The sequence below is a fragment of the Rhyacophila brunnea genome, unplaced genomic scaffold (assembly GCF_057557595.1).
Source record: "Rhyacophila brunnea isolate RB1 unplaced genomic scaffold, BYU_Rbru_1.0 scaffold_3, whole genome shotgun sequence".
Lineage (NCBI taxonomy): Eukaryota > Metazoa > Arthropoda > Insecta > Trichoptera > Rhyacophilidae > Rhyacophila > Rhyacophila brunnea.
The window spans coordinates 7204556-7231966 of NW_028232965.1; the positions used below are offsets into that span (position 1 = coordinate 7204556).

At 29.6% G+C, this 27411-nt stretch overlaps 1 protein-coding gene across 1 annotated transcript in view; it reads left to right on the forward strand.

Moving 5' to 3' along the window:
- sif (guanine nucleotide exchange factor still life) overlaps nt 1-27411 on the forward strand; it is a 386622-nt gene that overhangs the window by 16546 nt on the left and 342665 nt on the right. Inside the window, exons 3-11 of the mRNA XM_085952659.1 lie at nt 2717-2901; nt 10553-10671; nt 14752-14894; nt 17157-17224; nt 18608-18799; nt 22075-22214; nt 23915-24124; nt 25255-25357; nt 26292-26535. Coding sequence (XP_085808785.1) covers nt 2717-2901; nt 10553-10671; nt 14752-14894; nt 17157-17224; nt 18608-18799; nt 22075-22214; nt 23915-24124; nt 25255-25357; nt 26292-26535 — 1404 coding nt within the window. The remainder of the gene's footprint in view (nt 1-2716; nt 2902-10552; nt 10672-14751; nt 14895-17156; nt 17225-18607; nt 18800-22074; nt 22215-23914; nt 24125-25254; nt 25358-26291; nt 26536-27411) is intronic.

Genomic DNA, 27411 nt, shown 5'->3' on the forward strand with positions numbered 1-27411 from the left:
TAAAATACCGAAATATTAATATAAAGCGTTTATTATAAAAATCACCCCTATTTTAATGTAGATAGAGTATACAGCATATTGATGTTAGTCCTATAAGAGACTATTGTTATTTATTTTTGTTTGTTAGTGTTTGATGAGGGACATTCTTTTTTAACATTATTTTATCTGATATTGTGGGAGTAGTTACAGATTATTACTATATTTTATAAAAATAAAGTTTTAATATGTAATGCCAAAATAGCATTGTCTCTTTTTGGTCGTACACTCATGGCTGAGGATCGTGACCTCTTTTTAATTTTGCCACCCTTTGAGCGACCACGACTTTCCATCCTTCTCGATCTTCCGCTTCTCTCATGGCAGAATGAATGGTGCCACCAGTCAGCTCTTTCACTTGATCGCTCCAGCGTACACACGCTCTTTTTCTGCTTCATCTTCCCTGTAGGTCACCCAAAACCACCAGTCTCTCCAGGTTGTCCAGTCCGCGCCGGACAGTATGTCAAAAAAACTGCAGATTTCATCTCAGACATATTGACGAGATCCGTTCCTTTATCTGCAGTCTCTGGATGATTGACTGGTTTGTCTTGTGCTTCGTCCAAGAAATGCAAAGCATTCAGCGCCAACACCACATCTCAATTGCCTTCCGCTCGCATTGTGGAAAAGTGGAAAAGTGCATGTTCGGCAAAGTGATAACGAAGCAGACTAGAGTACGCGATGTAATAGAGGTCGCTAAGAAAATGGTATAATAGGCTGGACAAATTGCTCGGTGAGTGGACAACTACTGGACAAATGTCGTTATACAGTCGTACTCAAGCGGTACTAAACTTTCACACTTTTTCAACTTTTAAAACTCACTGGATAGTCGAATTCATAAAGTTCGGTGGACGAACTAGAGACAGAGAAGAGTCAAAGGAGGTAGGGGAGGCCTTCATCCAGCATTAAATCGACCCCGGTTGATAATGATGATAGTGCTATATAGAGTTCAATAAAATACATTGTAACTAAATGCATTTTATGCTATTCTATTCTATAATCATCGATATTTTTGGCTTCAAACTGTCAAATAAGTCCTTGCTATAGATATAGTTAGTATAGTATTATACTTCTTATACAATACAGTTTGTATTATTTTTAAATCTAATCAAACAAAATGGTTGTTATAATGTTTACAATATTCAATAATACACACATTATGATGAAACTGGTATGCAGTTACTTAATACTTCAATAAATCTTGTTGAAAATTTATTTTGTAAATCTTCAATAATGTATGCAGTCAAAAGAGCTTTTTTGTGTTTGCCAGCTAACTATAGATATAGATAGATTAACAACTTATACTGGTGTTGGAAACAATCATATGTTTCTTCAACAGACACAGTTTGATTTCAAAAGCTTTTATGTCGGGAAACTGGTTTGTGAGTAATTTATCTTTGTTTTGCAGCAGAAGGAATATATAATTATTTATTACTAAATGAAAAGAACATTTAATGATGTAAGAAATAATATTTAAAATATTAATACCACATATCGAAATTCTAATTGATTTTAGTTTTTAACTATAATTTCCTTTCGATTATTTATTTCGATTATCACAAACAAGCAATGCTTAACTTTAGCTTAATAAACTATTCATAAAACTTGTCCAAATCCATAAACACTGAATAATAAAAAATAACGTGAGAATTAATAAAATATTTAAGTTGTAGTTGTTGGCAACGGCATCTATGAATATTAATTATATGCAACAGAGACTCGGACGTCGGACTCCAATCTGTATTATCTTAGTTTGCATACAATAAATTACTGAACACAGCAAGGTCTCTTTGCCCAACAGTTAACGAGAAGCAAACAGATGAATTCATTTACTTTGGCTAAATTAATTAAACATCAGCTGTCCCTGTACAATTTAACTTCTCTTTATATTTACATTAAACAATTATAGGTATACAAAGAAGTTAAAACCGAGAAACTTTACAGCTTGTTTATAATTAATATATTATTTTCCACTATACAATTAATAACCTGATATCTACCTACTTTGGTAACATTTCAGTTATAGTCAGAATTACTGTGTTCTTGGTGTAAATTCATAATAATTAAATAAACTGTTATAAAGTACATTCTATATAATTTAACATGAATATAGTCAGAGTTTCTAAATATTAAATATCAATAACTAAAAATGATCATCAAAACCGACAAGCTTCGATGTATCGTCTAAATCCATCTGAAACTGCCGGCGACATCAGCGTTTAATTTATTACATATTATTTTATATTGTAAAGATTTCTAACACGTTAATTCTTGCATTTTTGCAGGGGAAATAATACAGCGATGTAGGCATTTTTTTGGAAAATTATGAGTTTAGTACTCTATACCTACTTTTTTTGAACTACTTACGTGAAAATCTTTGAATGTATTCATCGATTGAAATGATATACGACTGTATATCATTATCTTTTTATATAGTTAAACATCATATTCACAAATATCGAAGCTTTAAAAATATTAATTATTTAGAAACACATTAAAATTAATTGTATTTTTTTCTGTAAAACATTATGTTTACAATAATAATTAATAGTATTACTACCATCAAGTACATAATATCATACAAAAAATATTCACAAACTCATGTATTTTAATATTGTGAATTATAATGAATATTTCATAAAAAAAATGTTAGTAAATCAATGCATATTTTCTTTGTGTTATACAGACTATGGGCTGAGGTATTCCACGTATCAGCAAGCGGAGCTGGCACAGTGAAATGGCAACAAGTGTCCGAAGATCTGGTGCCAGTGAACATCACCTGCATCCAGGACTCGCCGGAGTGCGTCTTCCACATCACCGCCTATAACTCTCAGGTTGACAAGATCCTCGATGTGCGATTGCTTCAGCCGGGTAAGTTCACATATATTTATATTATAATATCAATATAATATTCTGTAAGTGTCGTGCGTAAAGTGCTCTCAACTGACTCCCAAGATTGGATAAAAATATATACAGTAGAATCTCGGTTATCCAGACTAATTGGATAAGTGTATCTGGGATAAAGGTAGTCCGGATAGTGAGAAATGCAGATAATCTAAAAAAAATCACAAGTATTAGGGAATGAAAAGTATATTTTGTATGAACAATTTTTATTGATATATTATATACATATAACTTCAATTTTTAAATATTTTTTCAGTAAGAAATTCAATAACCTATTGATTTTGACGATTGATAAGTCACAATTTGTTGCAATTAAGTATGGCGCGTATAGCATAGTGGTATATGTGCATGGGCGCAAAACCCGAGAGATGCAGATTCGATTGCTAAAAGTACGATTTTTTCAAAAAAAGATTTTTTCTATTGGCTATAATATATTTTCTCAGTTTCTTTCTAAGTGTTTTCAAAATTATGTATGTTCAATAATTAGAATGTCACATTATTAAATCTTGTGAATTATTCGTTGAATAAAACAAATAGTTAATTAAAGCATATTTCTGTGTTGGACCAGATTGGACAAGCTTTGGAAAAGCCATGTTATTTCGATTTAGAATATATTTGAGGCTATTACACTTTTTCAAATTATTCTTACGTCATAGTGCGCATTATATTATGTACATGTTACAATATTTATTAATCTATTTCCGGTATAACTTTATTACTTCAATTTATTGCCATTCAATAAAAGACATTAAGTAATAAAAATAGACGAATGAATTTTATAGCATAATGTATGATTTTATAATGGCACGTGCCCCAATACAAATTACGATTGCCACTCAAATGTATTACCCGTTTTGCCATAACATATTTATTTTGATTGATCCAGGAAATAGAATTTAATATTTATATGATATAATATATTATATATGTCAGTATAATATTATTATATTCACTCTGACGGACTATGTAAATGGTTAAAAAACCTATATGCTAAAAAATACTTCTGATGACGCTTTTAGCAGTGGACTGTAATTTGAAGCTGATAGTGGTAGATTACGGATCTAGAGGGCGGGGGGGGGGTAACCAGGATGGCAGACACTGACCTTTATGTTGGAGTACTCACCCACTGGTAAACTGACGGTTTGGAATGTCACTCTCACAGTTTTACTTGTTTTAGGATGAATGATGATGACAAGTTCAGGATGGATGATAGATACGACGTTCGCTCAAACTGTATCAGATTTAGCGCAACGAAGGTCGAACATATGCGTTTTGAGTAATTCGGTAGTTAACGACGGCTAAGCTATAGCAAGCCCGCACACGACCGCTTTCTTGATGTCACTCGAGCTAACTAAATGTTATTCGAAATTGCGGTCATCTAATAACCCGTAACTGCTGGTTGCCCTGGTCTTGCGACGATAATAATGGATTTGGGTTTAGATGGGAGGAAACGATTGAGGGTCAACATAATTGGTCTAACCATATTCTTTTATCAGTTTGTACGACATATAAATTATTTTTTATGCTGTTACAAAGATTTAACTGCAGGTGTGATTTTAAATAGCTGCATCGATATATGACGATTACAAAATACATAATAAATTCAATTAAAAAATATGTTATAGAATAATCATTATCAATAATTATTTCCAAGGATAATAACAGTAGTTTAAAATGGTGTGTTTTTACTGAAACAGTGACATAATATGAGATCGAATCATATTCGTTCCATTTTTAAACCGCTATCAAAGCAGAGAATGAAATCATTTGTTTTAATAAATAATGTTCAATCATCGCACGTACAACAAAATAAGCTCAATAATCAGTATTTTGTCAAGTAGATACTAATTATTCTAATCGTCTCACACCACCGTTTTCTACGATTATAGTGGTACCATTCATAATATAGTGCCATGTTCTCGCTATTTCTTCGTGTTTTATTCCATTGTCGTACGTTTTAAAAATGAGCGACACAACCAACGTAAATACGTGTTCGGAAACTTGTATGTATGCAGTTCACCGTATCACACTTCACCGTAAAATATCGTATCGGAAATATATTGACATATATTAAAGACCGTCCAACCTATTTGGGTCGTATAGTACCAGTCATGTCTAAATAAAACACGGTTCTGGTCAGTTTACAGGAAGCTAGCAGCAAACAAATTTTGAAAATAGCCAATATACTGAATTATTTTTGTTTGGTTAGGTTAGATTTTCATTCTTGGATTCGTGAATTTGGCCAAAATTAGCTATGAAAATTGAATTAATTTTCATATTGAATCTAATAAAATTGGAGACCGTATAATATACGGTCATCAGCTCTCTCCAATAAGAAAGCTCACGGTTAACTGTTCTATGGGAAAATATTGTACGTAGGTACACTTTACATGTAACTACGTTAATGACACTTGAAAAAGATAAATTCGACTCTTCAATGTCTCAAATCTACCAAGTAATTTTTAATTTTCATTTTAACAATCCAGTATAGTTAGAACAGTTCGGCTTGGTAGTATGCTAGTTTAAATATACTAATGAAAACAATGCTTTATTGCGAAACAGCCCGGAGTGAAGTCCAATATGTTAGTTGAAATTCTTCTTCAACCCAGAGTTCTGATTTCTCGTGCATTTGGTTCCACGCCATCAAACTATTGCAAATTGGATTTACGGACGTGGTTTCTTCCGGATTGCTTCGCATAAAATACTTTATGGGCTGATCGGTTTACGTTTAATCAATTATGTTACTAAAAATTTACGCAATATAATATCTTCATTGAGTAAGCGTTTAAATTAATTATATTAAAACACAAATATCGTTTTGTAAAACGCTATAACATTAAAAGTTGAGATAACGCTAAAATGGGGTTCAACAATCATCATTAAAGCAGTATAAAATTCGCGTTCATTTAGTGTTACGGCCGAGGAATAATAAATTTAGTTGTTTATCGATCCGTCTATTTTGGAAGCCAGCAGATGAATAATATGGAGGCAGTTAAACATCACAGAGAGGACATCATTTCATGAAAATAATAGCTATATATTGACATTGTATTTTTTCACTGCCCTAAAATGAGTTATTTTAAAGATATGCAGTCTTATGATTTTTTATTGATGGTGATTTTTCAACGGTTTTAAAGTGGCTAAATTTATAGCAATTAAAAAAAAGCTTTTTGCATTCTGTAAATTGAAAAATATTTCAAACAAATAATGTGAGTTTGTGATTTAAAATGCACCATTGTGAAATAGGTACTAAAATCCATATAAAAAGGTAGACCACGTGATGCTTTAACATTAGATTTTTCACTGTCTGGGTGAGACTGCTCTTGTCTCTTGAGCTGTCGGTCTGCCCATGTTATGTGAATTAAATCTAATATTTACAGGCTCGAGTGTATCTTTTTTATGCTTTTTTCCTAATATATATGTTTTTTGAGATATTTCAAATATTTTTCAATAAAAAAAATTATTTACTATTGAATAATGATAAAAAATGGTTTTGTTTTTATGTATATGTATCGAAATATTCTAAATAATGATAGTTCAGTGTATTTGGCTGCAAATAATTTACGCGACATGCCTTATTACGGGTAGTTCTATAACTTCTTATAGCGTCGATTTTTTGGTTCCGGTACTAATCTAACATGTTTCGTACTCCAAATAGTCAATGTATACAGTCATTAATAAAACAATGTTATATTATGTATTCATTACGAATTTAAGTTTTAGATTTTATATTGAAAATGTAATATGACTGTATGTAACTGTCCAAAAAAATATTTAATTTTGCAATAAATGCATCTGGCTTGCAGGTAATTCACTTTAAAATTATATTTAGGCTGCGTCTGTATAAAGAAGGTTCATTTCAAAGTCTTTGAGTTATTCATAATTTTAAATTATTTAACTTGCAGCGGCCATTACGATGTCGTAAATACATCGGTCTTTCCAAATAATATACGAAGTTAACAAATAAATACAATTAATATGAATCTAAATATTATTTTTGATTGTAATTATATACTGCCACCTTTTTGATTTTTAAATGGCGCGGATATCAAAAACTATTGTTTTGTGACGGAAAATTGGAATATCGGAGGTGTGTAAAAATTTCAGAACCTTAATTGAATTGTCGTCGTTGTGGTTTCCGAAAGAATAGCATTATAATACACACTGACAGATCTTTTGTCGCTTCATTGTAATATTAGTATAAACACAAGTAAACAGTTGGGAACATACTTAATAAAGTAAGACTTACTGATTTGAAACAACCTATTATTTGATAATATAGCATTATTGCACTTATATTGTGTATATATCAATATATTATAATATAACGCAATTTTATACGTACCTTTTATTTATTTGAATTGACAAGGTTTTATTGCTAACAGATTCAAACATTATTATGGACAATATCATTGAAATATTTTTACAAATAAAATAAAGAACTTAATTTTTGAAAACTACCTTACTTCATAAGGTTTCCAGAACTAATTTTTGAGATAATCACTGTGAGGTAAAGTGAAAAAAAACCAACCTTTTTCTCTGTAAATATTATATGTAGGTATATAATATAAGCAACGTGATATTATTTTTTCTATCCCGTAATATCGTTTCAATGATACATGTCATGTTATGTTATATATTATGATGAAGCCTTAATATCATCAAAATTCTAAAGCTTCGTCAATTTTATTTCCGAAACTGGTATTAGAATATTTGTGTCGCTAGATTTCAAAATCAGCCAAGTCTACCTTTGGGTATTTTTGACTTTTTTGTGAATTGTTGAAGAACTACCGCTTTTTAACATTTCTGCATTATCGAAATGTGGAACTTATTAATTTTAAATATTCTATAATCAAAATAATATAAAATTTCACCATAGTGACTATGTACTTAAGAAAACAAAAAGCTGTTTTCTCCTATAAATTCATTATGGACTTGGCTGATTTTGAAATCTAGCGATACATTTGACATATATATATATAAATTATCTTTAATTTTTAATATCCTATTACTACTTCTGATTTATTTATTATTATTATTATTTAATTATAACAACTTATATGTGGTTATTCAATACCATGTCATAGTACACAGTATAAGCAAACATATAATTTATGGAATAATTCTATTATACTCATTAAAGAAGAAATAGGACATGTAATAAGCAAAAATATCATTTGATTGCTAATGACAAGAGCTTTGAAACATTACTCTAATACATTGAAAATAATCTGTTATATAAATCTATGCAATATGTGTAGTAAAATATATTATGTACATACTGTGTGTGTTAGTTTTTTTTAATATATTGAAATTTATTAAAGTAACATTAAAACTGTGAAGGATTTGTAGATGGATCATTTTTGAACGAGGATCATTTCGATTTAAGTCTCGATAGGTTCCAGTTAAAACAAAATTAGAATGGAGAGCGATGTTCATTATAGAACGACGACACGATATAGTGTATCTATTACAGTGAACGTGATTGTCAACTAAGTAACAATTGTCTCAAATCCGAGTTAAGACTAGATAATACACAGGGTCTGAGTGTCTGGGTTTTTATTTTATATTGCAGAGCGGTATATCCTATCAAAGCTCTCTCTAATCCATGATTTTGCCATCGCCTCAGTACGGAGCACTTCCTGAAATTATATATTATAAATGATTTAGTTACAGAATTATTACATGTACATTTTAAAGTTAATATGTACCCGTACAAATAATTAAGCTTACTCATTGGCCGACCCACGCTGGTAGGCACCAATGTTGGTATCAATGTTATAATTGATAGTATTTTAATTGGTAAATTTTGTTTTAAACCATAGTGATAGCAATTCGATCATTGTATGCCTTACCGATGTTGATATTTTTTCGAAGGAACGACTGTAGACACTGACGTGGGGTAACGTTGATCCATAGCAAGTTAGGGTTAAAGGGAAAATTTCGGTTTTCTCCAGCGCCGCGGGGTATTTATTTTGCTCTTCGCTGGTTACTGACTGTCTACCTCTTTCTTTGCTGTTTGCTGCCTCTTATTTAGCTCTCTTACAATAAAAATACCGCATCCAATTCAATTTGGGGACCGCAAGCAATAGTATTATTGGAATTTGATTAAGAGAATTTATAAGTCTACCTACACCTTCTAGTATTTATATGTTTTATTCGATAATAATATTCAACTCTACTTTTTTTTCACATTTTAATACAAAAATACAGTTTGATAAATATAATAGTTGTGTGTATAATATAAAGATGTGAATTTAAATCACATTTACCCAATTTAGGGTAATTTACCTGTATTCCTCGACGTATGATGGAAACTTTAAAAGTTTCAAGTATGTCTACGCCTTTATTCCACACAAGTAAATTGAAAACACATTAATATTATAATTCTGAATCTGACTACAGTCCATATATTTCAAATTCAGTATATTCGAGCAAAAAAGTTAAAAAGTATTTTTTTTTTTATATTTAAACGACTTCAAATAACATGAAGTCATCATACAATATTCATAAACTTATTTTATTGATGATACCGAGCTGACAAAACTATTAATTGTGTACGTTCATATATAATTTAATGCAAACATCAATTTGATAAAAAAAAACATGTTTTAATATTTTCACAAATGAAAATAAATATCCTAACTTTGAATCATATTTCACCGACATTGATGGAGTGTACAAAAAAACTCATCTTGTGTAGGGCACAGGCTAAAACTGACGAATGTCGCATTTTATATATTTTCAGAAAATTTTAGTTGTATTTTAATATATTATATTATATGCACACTATATAATCTGAGAATTTATAATAAATTGTCCAGTACATGAACCTAACCTAACGAACTATAAGTACTCATAAAATATTGACAATTTCAACTGCAACACATTTTTGAATTGTAGTGAAACCAACAATGCATTCACATTGTAATGTAGCTACCCACGAAAGAACAGACACTATTATAAATTTTTGTACATACTATAGGAAGTCAATTATACCAAACCATTATCACTTGGAATATTTTAATGAGCAATCACAAAAAACGCAATCAACAATATGTCATACGTACTTCGTCTATTTATAGAGCAAACTCTTTGTTTAAGATAGACTAGAATGGAACGATAAGTAAGCTACGTCTTGGGAGTTTAAATGATAATTTATCTTGTTAGAAAGCTTTGCTGTAATAGTCATAAGATAAGTGCAGATTCCTAAAAGCTCTTTTTTAATAGGTATGTGAAACGTCTTTCATAAAAGTCAATAAATTTATTCGTTTTTATTTTACACATTATAATTATAGTAGATTTTTTAACATCTGTTATTGTGTTACTTTCCAGGGACCCGCATTTCTTCTAGTTACGGTGCAACATATTTAGTTAAGATAGGCTAGAATGGAAGAATATGCCATGTTTTGGGAGTCTAAATGATAGTAGTTTATCTTTTAGCAAACCTGCTGTAATAGTCATAAGATAGGTGCAGATTCCTAATAGCTCTTTTTTAATATGTTATTTAAACGTCTTTCATAAAAGTCAATAAGTAATTTTTCGATTTATTCGTTGTTATTTTACACATTATGATTATAGAATATTTTTTATAGTCTCTTATTGTATTACTTTCCAGGAACCCGCATCGGACAGGCGTCTGAGTGCTTTGTCTACTGGAAGGACCCCATGACGAACGACACTTGGGGTCTCAACTTCACGTCGCCGATTGACGCCAAACAATTCCGAGAATGCTGCGTAAGTTTTCACAAAACATAATAAAATATTTTACGTCAAAGTCTCTTTCAAATCGAAGCAGAGAAAGTTTGCATTTTTAGTATTTTTTATAGTGATTCAATAATTAATGCTATACATATTTCAATAATGCAGTAGTAGTTTTATTATAATACTATGATGATATGTGAATAATTTTGCATATTCATATTAAATCGAAAAATAGTTATATTAACGAATACGAGAATATTTTAAATGTATGTAAAGATCTACCAATAATTTCTTTGTATCCTTATTATATATTTAATCAATTGTCATATTGATTCAAATTACAGCAAAATTTATTAACATAAGGTCAACCGATTGACAACTGTTTTATTTGCTTAGAGATACGTTCTCAACTGATCACTATTAAGAGACAACGTCAGGATATACTGATTGTTATTATTTTATGTAAAAAAAGTACTATATATTATTATATTTAATTTAAAAAAAAAAATTTTATATTGTCAAACTAAAATTTAGGTTTATCACCATGATATCATATAATATGACATAATATACTGATTATTGAAATATGATGGTTAACTACTATATAGATATAGCTAATTTAGACCATGTATTATATCACGCGTGTGTTAATTTAAATCTGTTGTCTTTGGTGAATTTATGGCAAATGACTGATTTATAATTAAAAGACTGAAAATTTAATTTCTCTGTGTAAACCGAAAAGAATCTGCAATGGTAAATATGATAAAATTCGTTACAATAGATTCGACTAACAACATCACCCACGGTGGCCGCACGGCTTAAGCGTTGGAATATAACGCTGTGGGTCCCAGGTTTGAATCCTTGGTCTGGCAAGTACACATATTGTTTTACAATTGTCTGTCAGGGTATGGATCTAATAGGTTGGCTGACATCCATTTCTCGTAAAGAACAAAATCTGTTGATACAAACCTCTACTCTATGGAGGCCCATATGATCCTATTAGGATTGGACATGGTCGAAAGAAAAATAAAGAAAGATTCGACTAAACGAAACGAAACCAATTTTGAATATATTATAAATTGAATCGTGTAGTTTCAAAAGTTGTTAACTCCAATTTTGACATGAATTAAGTAAGAAATGTTAGTTTTTAATTTTTACAGTTCTGACTATTAAATTTTATTTTCAAACGTTGTTAATTCTACTCTACTTTAACCATCGACAATAAGAAATGATGCCATTTGTCACGTAATATAAGTTTCCTCAGCATATTAATATATGACATATTATTAACACTTCGTTTAAAATGATGTCTCCAATAATTACAGATTATTTATTTTATTCTGTATTTTACTTTGTTAGTTATCTTCAATGAGAATATTTACTTATATATTCTGTTAAATAAATAGTAGTAATAGAGTTATTCTGATTTTTTGAATATATGAACATTATTGTGATTAATTAACATCTTTTAAAACTAATTAGTCAATTGACCAAAGATTACAGATATTTATATATCGTGTCATTTATCAAAATACAATCGATATCAGCATAAATTAAACCAAACCACAACTAAAGACTAAACTAAACTAGACTAGACTAACTAAACAAAAATAAGTATAAATTAATATGCTTTAAATTATACTAAAAATAGTTTTATTTAGCCTAAATGCATATTTTATGATTTGAAAATTTGAAATAATTCATATTATTTGTAAACAAATGGCGTTCAACCGTCAATGATTTATTTTCAGAGTTAGATAAACAAAAGTTAAAATTCTTGATCCGTCTTTATGCGAATCCGTGAAAAACCCAAAATATTGTTCAAAGAAAACTTTAGAAAGAAATCTTTCAGATGAATCATTTTACTTGTGGTTCTTCGACGAAAAAAAACTTTTCCATATTCAAATATAAATATCATGGCTTGAGCTATGTACTTCTTTTAAATATCATTGGAGAGCTGAATTCAATATACGCCCAAACGCTACAAAATTTGAAACAGTGTGAGGTTACAATCTAAAAGTCAGTGCTAATAATACATTAAAACCTGAAAAAATAAGGAAGTAAGCTTTACAGTAAAATTACTGTCATTAGATTAAAATACAGATTCATTAAGTGTGAAAGTGATAAAGACTTACATGTTTTGGTGGAAACCAAATATTTCTTACAAAATGGCTTTATCGGTCAACGATACTTTTATCTATGATCTTTTTGACTACCTATATGAATTGTGTCAATAAGCTAAATCAATTTTATTTTACTAAAACTGGGTCGTTTGTTCTCAAATAATGTTTAAAAGTCTATTTGATATGGATTATAATAAATTTAATTATATTATGTGGGATGTTTTCAAAATCTTACATTCTATAATGTGTTTCTTGACCGTTAAGAACGTATTTATTCAAACTCTCCAATTATAATATATTATAATTGAGATTATAATATATTATAATTGAAAATGTAATAATTTAATTTCACTACACTGTCTTTTGTAGAAACAAAAAAAAAAAAATTAGTATTGCCGATATCTGGAATCGAGAAATGAGGTGACTTAACTGAAAATATCAACTATTTTTAGTGGTGGAAAAATACGTAATTGCTTCATAAGTAGTGTTATAATTTGAAATGCATATTTAGTTATATCGTAACAAATTATGTAATTATAAATTTAATAAATTAATTAATTTCGTTGCCTCAAACGAAATAATAGCGTTTAGGTCACCGTACCGTTCATTTTCAGATATTAATTTAAGATTGATAAGCCAAAAGTGTGTAAGGGGTATTAAGAGCGTATTATTTACCTATGGATTTTTTTTTACTTTTAACTTTCCCAAAATCTTTTCAGAAAGATTAATTACCTATATGACAAAATAATTACATATTTTGATAAGGCATTATTAAATATATATATATATATATATATATATATATATATAATTATATGATAGCAATACAATTGTCAATTTAATTTATAATTTATAGTAAAGTTTTAAATTGTCTCTTACAATTTTTGGCTTAACACCTTCCAACATACCTATTTCTATATTTATTTATTTGATATTTTTTAAGAAAATGATTATTAATTGCTATAAATAAGTTTATTAATATTTTTTTATTTTCATAATATCCAATATCACCCCCATCTTATTTCCAAAAACAGTACTTAGCTAAAATCAAATGAATCTTCTCACATACTGAATAATAGACTCAATAATAATGATAACTCAACAAAATTATTATAATATTTCAATAAACACAGAATTTAAAGTAAAATTGAATGATAATAATTGGCCTTCCGCAAGTACAATTCAATAAATAAAACTCACGACTATTTTACATTTTCCTCCTTCAGGCATCATGCAATCATAAGATTTATCAGACATGTTATGTATATAATATCAAGTAAATTTTAGTTGGAATATACCAATAAACTGTCTCTTATAACGTGTATTATATTCATATTTTTATAGTCAATTTAGGCGATTGTAGCTTATGTATTTATTAAGTTTATAAGTTTATTAAAATCATATTTTCCAAAGAGAATTACATAGAAAATTAATATATAGGTAATTTATAAAACTATCCATATCCCAAAATTCCTCTAATATATAAAACATCTCCTCCAGTCAAGATTTGTAACTCATTGTAACTTTTTATTAAATTATTTAACCCAATTACTTATAAAAAGTACTTATAAAAAATACACTAGTAACCTCCTACAGAAATTACTAGTGTTCATAGTCAGTTATTTTTTTAAAACTTATATATTATTCAAGCACATAATATTTCTTATATAGACACTGTGTTGAGAAACCAAGTAGGTATATCGCATTTTGTAAATCAATCATAGCAATTCATGTAAGGCAAATATAGTCACTGACTCTAGATTCAAATGGTTTTTCGTCGCTTTATTAATCACTCTGATAAGAATAACGTTAATCTAAATCATATATCCTTAAATTTTTATTATTCTACATCTTCCGGTAACGTAATTCATTGAAAATGTAATTTATTGAGGCAGTACTGTTTCCCTTCCCGATAAGTGTTGTATTTTTTATTTCCCCGAGCCGTGTGTTGTCTGTATGTAAAGAGATTGATGTTGCATTCAAACGTCAGCGTGACGAATTGCAGTCGCCGCAGTTTAAGTTCGCCAGGAAGGCGTCATCCAGCTACAGCCTCAAGGATGCGCCTAATGGAAAGCAGAAGCCCAAGGCCAAGAGGAAGCCTGTCTCCACGCCGGCCAGTCCCAATAGAGCTAGGTAATTAACACCTTTTATGACAAAATTTCGTAAATAAAGCAACGCATCAAAAAAGCTATGCATCATGCAATTCTCACCATTGAAAATATTTTGATTATTATTTGCAGTAACTAAGAGAGAAAAAGGCATTTTATATACATATATCTTTCAGTACATAGGAAACATTTACTATTTTTTTGGTTGTTTCAAAAGTAAAGTTTCTACTTATCAATACCTTAAAATAATTTAATAAAATTGAATCGCACACAGAATACATTTTATGTCATCAGGAGAAGAAAAAAATATTTTTAACGAAAATATCAACTGATTTCATTTTGTATTGTATTTGAATGAAAAAAATATTGCTCAAAATAAATAGACAGTAATATCAAAAAGCATAAAAAATTAAGTAAGTATGTAGATACGTCATATTTATTAATATCCTAATACAAGTATGCATAAATAGTTACATAGTTAAGAAACTAATTAATAATACTAAGCATATTTTTTACTTGAAGTATTAATAATAAAATTAAATTTTAGGATTGCTACAATTTTATTAATTAATTAAGAAATATATTTGTTGCATAGTAATCACCCTATTTTTCTTATGATTATCACGGAATTCAATCACGCGTGTAGTCAAAATTACAAGCTATTTGTTTCCTATCTTCATATTAAAAATAAGATATATATTTACAATAAAAATAATCATAGGTAATAAAATATAGTTATACACGCCAAAATCATTCATAAAATGTAAATTAGTAGTAAGTAAGTAGTAAGTATACGTTTATAATATTTTCATATGAGTTTCCTTATACATATAGAAAATAGCAAGCATATCTAGTGTAATAGTTTTCCGAGTTTTTCGTCGCTTTATGCAATATTTGATAGGTAGATACTTGAAATTTCTTACTATGTCTGTCTATTTCCTACAAACGATGAAATATTTACGAATAAGCAAGTAGAGCGCTGAGCAGGGATACATGAATATTTAAAATTTTCAAGTGTTTTCGTTTGCTTTTTTTTAGCCAAACATGCGTTGTATCAGAATGCTTACAATATAGTTTCAGAAACATAAAGCTTTTTCCAAAAAGCTTCGTCGAATATTTCGATACTATTTTTTTCCTTATTAACTGACACCCTTATTTTAAATCAAATAATATACAATATTGACGGGTTAGTGCACAGATATTGCATTCCAGTTTTTTTTATGTAATTTGAAGTGATATTTATATAACATACATAATTTTGAAAACACTTCTGAAAAAATATATTAACAAATAGAAAAAATCTTTTTGAATAAAGTAAGATACACAGGAGGAATCGAATCTGCATCTCTCGGGTTTCGCGCCTATGCACGTAGACCACTATGCTATAGGCGCCATACTTAATTGCAATAACTCTCTGAAGTGCTTTCCAAATTGACTTACTATTGGCGATCGGCTTTTGTATTTTAAATCAATGTAGGTATTGCTTTAATTACGAACCGACATTTTCAAAAAGATTTTTCTTTTGGTTATAATATATTGTCTCAGAAATGTTTTCAAAGTTAGATATGTTCAATAATTATTGGAATGTTCCATTCTTAAATCTTGTGAATTATTCGTTGAATAAAAAAAATAGTTTCTTGATATTTATATATTGTATTTGAATGAGACTATATATTATATATTATATTATGAGATTATATATATTATATTTAAATACCCTGTTTGGACGTACTTATATTCTTACAGCATAGAGATGTTATAAATTTACGTTAATGGCCTCACCAAACCATACCGTTCACACCGCATCTGATCTTAATCGAGTGTATCACATGACTTTACGTTTGGACGTGTATCAGATTTAAAAAAATCTAGGAATGTCTTAGGAACTGCTACCGAAGACTAAACTCACCATGCACTCAGTGTGCTTTGGCTGAATTTATATGATTTAAAGTAAACAGAGCCAATGGGAGAAAGAAGCACGTAGAGGCACGTAAAAAAATGATGTTATACAGATGAATATTTTGTGTATAAATAACTTAATCCCAAGCGAACACACCTTGAAAAAATGCGCTGCTATGCGATCATCGTATAAGTGAAATCACTACGTAACCTATCAATATTTAGTACTTAATCCATATTCTTGTTGAAATTTGAGATTTAATTGAATACTTTCTCGTGGTGTAGTTATAAATTCACGTTTTACTCAAATTAAGTTACAGATTAGATACCCTTAAAATCAGTTAAAAATGTATTTACTCATTATAATGTTTTATTTCTTTTTTTTCAGAGAACCACAATGCACTTGTATGACGGCAGAACAATACAATAGGCTGAGATCACAAGATCCACGATATCGTAAGTATTAATAGTTCAGTTTTTAAATTTAAAAAAATTAGCAAACCAAATTACGGAATCATATTACTAAACTAATACAATATACAAAATAAAATGTCAGACGAACTGAGCAAGGAATGCATTCACCAAATTCAATCCTTTAAAATTGTGCTTTAACTTACAAACATGGTTAGTTAAATGTTGTTATTTTTTATTATTCTGTATGATGTAGATGTGATGTAGTCAATGATTCTCAATCAAGCAATCAGTAGTAAAATAGAACTTTTTGAGATGTGAAAATACCGGAGAATTGTAGAAAAATATCATATCGTGTAATAATATAGTACCTATTTGATGTAGATAAACCTGCAATCTGTCATTTTGAGGGGAAAAAAGCCCGATCCCTCTGGTCACACCATGTGAATTGTAAACTATGCACTGTTTTAGGTAAGAATATACCATGGGAATGATAGAGGAAAAGTAAAATGCATTTATTGAAAAAAATCTACATCGGTGGTTTGGGTAATAAACATAGTCAATTTTAGAACCATAATGAATTTTTCATAATTATTACTAAAGGATGAGATCTACGTCATGAAATTTAATTATAAAAAGTATTTTATTGTGTGAAATATTAAAACTATACTATTACTTGATCTTGAGATGTTTATAGCTCAGCCAAATGTCAAAGCGTTTTTGAGTCTCCAAATGTATCTAATATAGTGTAAAATTCAAATATTATTAAATTATTCCTACCACATGGTAGAAGCTAACATTTATAATATTATGTACCTACCTATTGTGGATAATATGTATTTTTTTGTTAGTATAAGCATTAATATTATATAAATGTACAGTTAAACTCAACTTATACTTCGTAGCTAAATAATAAAAAAAGAATACTTTCGAATAATATTATACACAGTTTCGTTTACATGTTCACGACAAGACTATGGGCAAAGACATTTTGACACATTAAGTATATTATATATTACATAAATGTTCAGTTTTTCTTATGTTATCAGACATAATTATTTATTTGTGCGAATCTATTATTCTTTATTTATAAAAGCAGTTTATACATTACAACTCATGATGTAAACTGAAAAAAATATGAGAAATGACATTGTACAGTAAAAACAAAACAATGATTCGGTTGTTCGATGGTGTGCATGCGGATGGGGAGCCGTATTAAATACCTGAAAACCGCTGAGTGTGCATTCGTACGTATTCGTACACATACAATCCACGAACCGAATCATTGTTTTTTTTACTGTACCTATTTATGAAAATTAAATTCAATCCATAACATCATTATTTCATCTAGGTGGAATATTTACACAGGTATTACACAGAACGTATTATAAAAATCTGGGTAGCTAATTACCGCTTTATTATTTATAGGCTCATCAACATTACCCCGTGCTACGACGCGTGCTACGGAGACTGAGGCTCGTAGCGGCGTAGGCGTAGGTGGCGTAGGCGGCGGCCTGGGCGATAAGGTTGCCACCGCTACGTCCAGCACCTCGCTCTACGACAACGTCAGCGGCGCTGCGCCTCCTGCGCCAGCTCAGGGACACCCACCTCCACCAAAAGGTAACTACTAAATATTCCTACACTGAATTATCATTATCAATTTAACTGGTATTTACAAAGTGAAACTCCTTTGTATTGCTCTCGAAACAATATTTTTGTTATTTCTACGATTGTATTATTTATATTGATAGCTATTTCAAGCTATAAATCTTTTTTAATAAAACCATATCCACTTCAGTTAAACCTAGTTATATTTTTTATTTAAATCGTTAATTTTTTTTATTTCTGTATGTTAAAGGTAAATCCTATGAGAAGTAAAATATGGTATAACAATATTGCGAACTTTACAGGTGGTAAAATTTAATGATTACCAATGATTTAAACATTTTGTAATTTATATAATAAATAATTTAAATAATATATAACAATATTATTAATACTTTGAAAACCCTAAGTGGGGTTTTCAATGGATATCATAATTTATCAAAATTAAAATTAAAATTAAAAAACCCATTTAGGGTTTTCAAAGTATTAATAATATTACAATTAATAATTAGTGTACAAATTCATTATATTGCTGGAACGAGTAAGAGAATGTATTCTGTCTCTATCTATACACGTGTAGTATTTAAGCAAGGGCAAGCGGCCTATCTGAATAGCCTTGATAATGGTGTTACAACCGAAATAGCTATCACAAACCTTTTTAAAAAACTGTAGAATTTAATATTAATTATATTTTCATTTCTTGTAAAATGGAATTCTACCAGGTAAATGCTAACTCAATTAAGTAATAACACAATTTTGCCAAATTTGGATTGACATCGTACTCCACATCTCACATATAAGGTTTAAAAGTATTAGATTAATAAAACAGTTGTATAGCTTAAAGAGGGGACAAGTAGACACCTACATTACTAAGGCCATTACTGGAGTTTTTTCTAATATATTTATATATGACAAGAAACTTTGTAAGACATAATCGATGACCCGGTCTGTAGATGCACAGATATTGACTTATCCTTAATTGGACTATCTTTTAATAGATGGTAGATAACACCATTGTTGACTAAATATTCGACAAGTACCTACTTAATAATATATCGGCACTCCTTTCCTGTTGGTATGGAAAAAAAACCTATCAGAGATGTGTCTTTTACAACGTTTTTATTAGGTCGTATTTTTATTTGTCAGGTGGTTGTTTATCCAGTACAAATCTTGCAATCGATTTTTAACTAACTTACCGACTAGCTAAACATTTGAAACTTTTAGAATATATCAGAACTCGATGCCAATGCATTCTTTTAATATTTTTAACCATCTTTAAGTAGAATTGAATTCATTTTCAGTTAATTCTGTTTTGTATGAAAAGTTATTTCGGAAGAAATCCGTAATCCAATCCATTATTATTGGTTGCTAGGGGTCTGGGGACTCAGCAACTATATTATTAATATATACGTGCGTTACTATGGAAATCAATTTGAAATGTCAAAATGACATTTCAGTATTATTTCTATCAAGTGCAAATTTTTTTGATCATTTAAGGTAGTCAAGTCAAGTTTATATGATTCAACAGAAAATTTAAAAACGTTGTACATAAAAAGTTCTTTTTATCTTGTAATTATTTTATTATAATATACATTATGATAAATTGAATCGAATACCTTAACTAATTATACTCGTCCGTATATTGTGAAATTGTATATATTTGGATTTAATATTATCGGCATATCCACTGAAAATAAATCAATCACACCTTAAAATAAAACAAAACTGTGGAGAAGATATAATATTATGAAGGTCGTAATGATGTGAAAGATTATATATTATTCAACCGTTTATAGTAGATTATCTACTTATATTATAAACTTCAAAGCCAATCTGTAAATGCTTTGAAAAGAATTGACAATATATGATTATTTAACGTTTACTCATAAAAAAATATTGAAGTACTAGACGAATATAATATAAAATAAAAAAATGCTACAAATATAGTGAATTAATTTATTATTCCATCCGTGTATAATGAGATTACGACGGGAGAAACTAGTATCATCGTTGAATACTATGAAATTAGTGGGACTATTGTCGGTGTTAAAGCCGCATATTGTTTTTGTTTCTGGATATAAATAATATTTTAAATAAGTTTTACATATTTTAAATCAACTCAAATACAATAGAATAAATTGACGTGCGTTACTTAAGGCTATACTTCAGTTGAGCCATGGTCTAAAAAGATCGTGACTAGGCGATGCGCGGATTGTGCAAATGACGCGAGCCGAACGAAATATAATTTTTCATAAAAATTCAACACGCGTCCATTTAATGTTATGTTATTGTTATATTAGTAATAATATTAGTATATTCATTGACATGTTTTCTTTTTCAAGTAAATGGCTAACGTTTTTAGTCATCTTTATACGATTTAAGAATATATTCCTCCGACGCCATCACCAAAAAAATTGACGTGCTTACACCTCGACAGTCGGTCTCCGATTGGCAATGAGTGAAAAATTTCGTCCCACCTACTGTTGAAAATTATTTTCCGTTTAAATTATGTATGATCTTAATAATACATTGATCACGGACTATCTTTGTATGTTTGTTATACTTTTCGTATAATCGTTTACCTTCGTCCAAGAAGCAAGTTTCGAGCAACAACGTAAAAAGCGTTTTTAAGCAATAATAGCGGTTTTTATTCTAACACCATTTAAAATTAATTAATATAGGTACCACTTATTTGGAAAAAGTCTGCTTATCTTTGGCAAATGAACATAACGTTATGATATCTAGTCAATAAATTAATATTGATCGAAAGAAGTTATAAACAGCGCATATATTTTATGAAGGCTTTTAATATAGGAAAAAGTTAAATATAATAGGTATAGTTGAACAACTTAGCCTTGAAATTGTGCAGCTTGCGATTTATTCTACTGCGCACGAATTACATATGATAAATTTATTTATTGACATCGTTATTATTTTCGACTGCTCTTACATGAAGCCAATAGCATCGTTTTTTATCACTCGGCGTCGCTCTATCTACGTCATATTTTCTGTCAAGACTATTGAATTCACACTTATGTGGAATGTCACGACAGAAAAGTTTAAAAACATTAGAACAAAGCTGGAATTATTTAAATTAAATTATCGATGAAACAATGAAAATATGTAATTCATGATTAATAGTTAGGTATACGCCACAATTTAAGACTATGTTTTACTTTTAATGATTAATTATTTTATATCATGAAAATATACGATCGATTCAAATTTCCGAACGGAAAAGTGCCCATTATTTAAATTTACATTAAAATGTAATTCAATTAACATTCTAGGAACTGCTCGATCTGGTGATTCGGCGAGTCAAACTGGCACAGGAAGCCGAATGTCAAAATCACAAGAGACGTCCACCATGACAGGAAATGCAACCAGCACGCCCAAGACAGTCACCGCTTCTGTTGGCACTCAAGATAACGTAAGAAAGACTTCTTCAGTTATTTCACAACAAGACTAAATATATGTTCCCGCTTATTTTGTTATCATTACAATTTCAAATAGTTTAAGTTGTTAACTATTTTTTTATTCAACGAATAATTCACAAGATTTAAGAACGTAACAATCTTTTATTTGGAGTAATCTGTGACGTCGGTTAACAAATTAAAGTAATTGATACCTACATTGATTAAAATACAAAAGCCGATTGCCAATAGTAACTCATTTTGGAAAGCACTTCAGAGAGTATTGTAAAAGTCATTCGTTAAAATGTATCGCAATTAGATAGGATACCCTATAGCATTGTGGTCAATCTACGTGGGCGCGAATCACGAGAGACGCAGGTTCGATTCCTGCTGGGATTTTTTCTGTTGGTTGCATATTTTCCCAGAAGTGTTTTCAAAATTATGTTCAGTTTAAGTTATGTTTTAATTGAATTATTTTACATTAATCCCAGATTTATGATAACCGGGAAACTTATTGTTTTTATTCGTATTTTAGTAAGGATCTTATTTTTGATCATTAGCTTTTATCACTTGGTCAAATTTAAAAAAGTGGATAAATTATACATAATTTAAGCAGGTATAATTTAAAAGCGAGGTTTTTAATTACTAATAAGTAAATATACACAATAACTTAAATCATATAAAAATTAGGGATGCGAAAATGAAAAAATTATAATATTTATTATGTCATTATTGCATTATCATCGTTTTAATTAAAATAATATTATTTTTGTAAACCGTTGGATATGTTTTTTGAAACCAAAGTATGTAACAAAACTATAAAATAATTATAATATTGTTATGACGAAATGAATGCACATGAATGGAACTTATATTGTTAGAAATAATAAACAATTAATTATATTGGATTTACAGTTCACATTTTTTGATAATGCAAGACCATTTTATTTCTACATTTTTTTGTTTACACTAATAATTTAATAACAATATTGTCCAATTAAAATTTTCAAAATGAAGAAACCGATCTTGTAGTAAACACAACTGCAGAAATAATATACACAAATTTAACATAATTAAGTGTTTGTTATTTATAATAATACGATGTATTTTCATCAAGTACCTAATAATAATAAAGAAAAATTAAAAAAATAATGTGTAGCTCTTATTATTTTTAAATGAAAATTATGTTTAAAATGCTAACATAATAATATAGTTTCTAGGCAGCCATTTATGCTATATTGTGGATTATAAAATAAAATAATTCTTTCTTCGTCCACCCTGTCATGTCCCAACATTGCGGCATAGGGCAAGCACCAGTTGGCGCCACTTCCCTCGGTCCATCGCCAACTCTTACGCCTCCGGCATGTCAGACCTGCAGCACGTAGATCACTCTTGTAGCACCGCTGCAGAGTGAGGGAGTGCCAGCCACGGCGACGGAACCCTTGAGGCTGTGCCACAAGGGTACAAAGTGCCGCACTCTTTGGCGGCATCCTGAATACGTGTACCAGCCACGTAAAGCGTATAATAAAATAATACACATAGATAAAGCAAGCTAAATATGTTTATATTTATTATTAATATTATAAACATTTAGTTACGTAAATGTTATTGTTATGTACCTACTTGTAAATATATTATAAAGTTAATAAATATATATTTTATTTAAAAAGTAACTAAGTATCATGTTTGTATACAGTTTATAAAATATGATTTCTAGATTGGTGCTGGGGACGAAAATCAGACATCCGTAGGCACAACTGCTTCATCGGGCACCGGAGGTGGAACTCAGGAGTTGAAGTCGGAAGGAGTGCAGGCAGGTGGAACACTAGGGCCTACTCCAGCCAAATCATCTAGTCAGCGATCCAAAGAACACATGCACCACACATTGACGACTGCAAAGAGTATGGATTATGGCGACATGGATATGGTAAGTTTAAGCACACAATTTTTGAAACCATTTTAAAACAAAAAGAGTTCCATTTTGGTAAAAATTAATTATTACCATGCTTAAAAAATATATTTTTCATCCTCTTTAGTAAATATATGTAAAAAATAATGTATTTATCAAAAATTAAAAAAAATCATTGGAGATAAACTTAAAAATCCCGTTTTGGGCATTAAACAAACTTAATAAGTACCTACTTAAAAATATTTTAAACCTAGAAAGAACACAAAACAAAAAATATAACATTATTTTTAAGCCCAATATAAATATATTGAAAAAAATATGTAAGTTTTTTTTATTCGAAACATCAATACATGGCATGGAATTAACATTTGAAATTGATTTCGGGAACATGGCCACCGCGGCTGTTCTCTTTGAAGCGCATTCTGGACGTCTAATTTTGGGGCAGTTTTTTGGAATACTGCTAGCCATATTTACTATTCATGATTGTTGAAGCAATTTAATTTTTAGGACGCTATTGTACATTTAATATATACAGTTTCCCATATAGATTCTCTATAAACACTAATAATATAATGACATCGTGAATTTTTAAATAATACGTTACCATTTTTACACGTACTCAATTTATCTTGAACAATCGATTCTCGCATATATTTGCTTATTTACTAAGATAATAATAACGAGAAGAGGCCTTCATACAGCTGTGGATTAAGAGTGAGCAAGATTATGAATTTAAAAAAAAAACAATATCTAGTATAATACGTATCTAGGTAAGTAAACAGAGCACTGCAATCTGATTTGAATCTTAACCACCTCACGAAGAGGTTTGTCAAATATATTTTTTACGAAAAATGTGTATTAGCCATGTGCTGAATCCATTATATATATTTCCATGCTTTGGGTCCAAACAGACATAAAAAAACAACTCTAATACATTATTAGATCTATAAAAACAGGCATGAATCTTTATTATGCATCTGCAGTATATACTATAAAAGCTCATAATAGCGGAAATGACCATTTTACCTATCCGTTAAAATAATTATTATCATGGTAGTCATAAATGAATACCTGTCAGTATTATAAAAACCTCTTTTTTATAAAGTACTGTTAAACTTAATTATAACAAGTTTGTTTGTCAATCTCAGGTAAGAGAAGCTGAAATGAGAGCTCATCATCATAATGTCATGAACAACAACACAACAAATGCAAGGAGATCTAAGTCAAAAAGCACAGAAGACATGAATATAGGTAAGCCTAATAAATGTATTAAAATTTATTTAACTATCCTATAATGTTTTAATTGCAAGAAGTCATTAAAAATCACGTCGATATAGAAATAATTGGACATTTTTTTACCATGCCCGATCATATGAAAATCATAATATTATAGGGTTCCATAGAGTGGAGGTTGTATTAACAAATTTTTGTTTTTACGAGAAATAGAATTTAGTCACTTGCTCAACCTATTAGGTTAAAAATATGTGAATTTTTCAGACACCATACATACACCTACAACATTATCTGCGCCATCGTGGGACTGTGAATTTAACATTTAGAGAGAGATCAAGTTTCGTATTTTTCCTGACTGATAAAATCCTATGACGCGCAGTTTTACAAATTAATTTCATGTGTGATATACTTTTATAATATCCATTTTTTTTTAACGTCGAATCCAAATAAAAATAGTATAGTGTCATTATTTTGTTCAAAAAAGATAAAATTTTAAATAATGACTAAAGATTTTCTTTTCAATGAAACAGGTTTATAAAATCTAGCATATAATATTATATTACTTAGTAAAGCCTTTGTACCATACATTTTCATGATAAATTATTTAAAGAAAAAAAAACATAGACCAAACCCGATTTAAATACACATCTTTCATTTGTTGGGTGAATTCTCTAACTATGAAGCTACCAAACCAGGTGCCTTTCTTTTAGATATTTTTAATATTTAGTGTAGATGTAGATTGTAAAAATATTTTCAAATTTCGTTAGCAAACAGATAACTACCGTGGCTAATTATAACTATAGTCGAATAATAGTGAACGTTTGCAGTTAATTAAATAGGTATATTTTAAGATTTTTCCAAGTCACGCATTTCAGAGAAAATGCTTTAGATTCTAAAAAAACTAGTGCACATGTCTTGAATATTAGAGTATTTATTATTTTTTACTTTTCAGGTACTCAAAATGGAATCTCTCTCGACTCCAACACGTTGAAACGAATGCTGAAACCAATGCCATCTGCAGAAAGCCCTGTAACGTCACCGGAAGTTGGAAGACGGCGTTACGGAGCTGGTGGTGGCGGAGGAGGTGGAGGGGGAGGCGGTGCATATGGTACATATGCTGGTCCTCATCATCCGAATGCCAATAATAACGGCACCAGAGGGCAGAACCAACATTCAGGAAGATTCTCGGCATCACGGTTAAAACTTATTTTTATTTGTTTTAATGATAACTATTTAGGAAATTAGATCATAGATCCTTATTTGTCACTCTTTTCGAATGTAATAATAATATGGTTAATACTAAACGAACAATTAGATAAAGTAACTAACAATGGTATTAAAAGTAAAAAGTTTGTTAAAAACTTCAAATTAGAAAAATGGGTAGGAAACATAGATCAAAGAAAAGATACCTAGTCGCTAGACAAATCTCGTCATTCAGTGGTATCCAAAAATTGTAATGTAAACCTTATAGTTCACTGTATCGATGAAATAGTAAAGATATGTAGAAGGTCGTGTCAACGCAATGTACGGAACTGAGATGATTGTAATCAGTCTAAAGAAACCTTAATCTGGTAGTGAATTAATCCAGGCAATGGTGATGACGATGAGTGTGGGAAAAGGTGATGACTAGGGAATCCAATCCCGAGCCAAAATTCCGATCCCGGGATTTCGGGATTACAATTTGACAATCCTGGGATCCCGGGACTGGTCCCGGGATTGGCATTTTTTTCCATTGTTAATATAAAATTTTTATATGTACAAATAACATTGATAAAATTGGTCAAAAATAAATCTAATATAATTTATTCTATTTAAGACATTTATATTGTATACGTTCAATCTTGGAAATACACACGTTTAATGGAGTAAATAATATTTTAATATAAATAATAATGTGAATTTAATATGAGGTTGCTGTTTCTGATAGTAAATTAGCGATATTTAAAATAGTAAAGCAAATAATCATGGCGTACTTATGGCCTTTCCGCTTCATAAATCTAATTAGTCAGCCAAATATGAAACTGCCGTAAAACGTATGATATAATGGTGGAATTACTTTGTTAAAAGTGCGA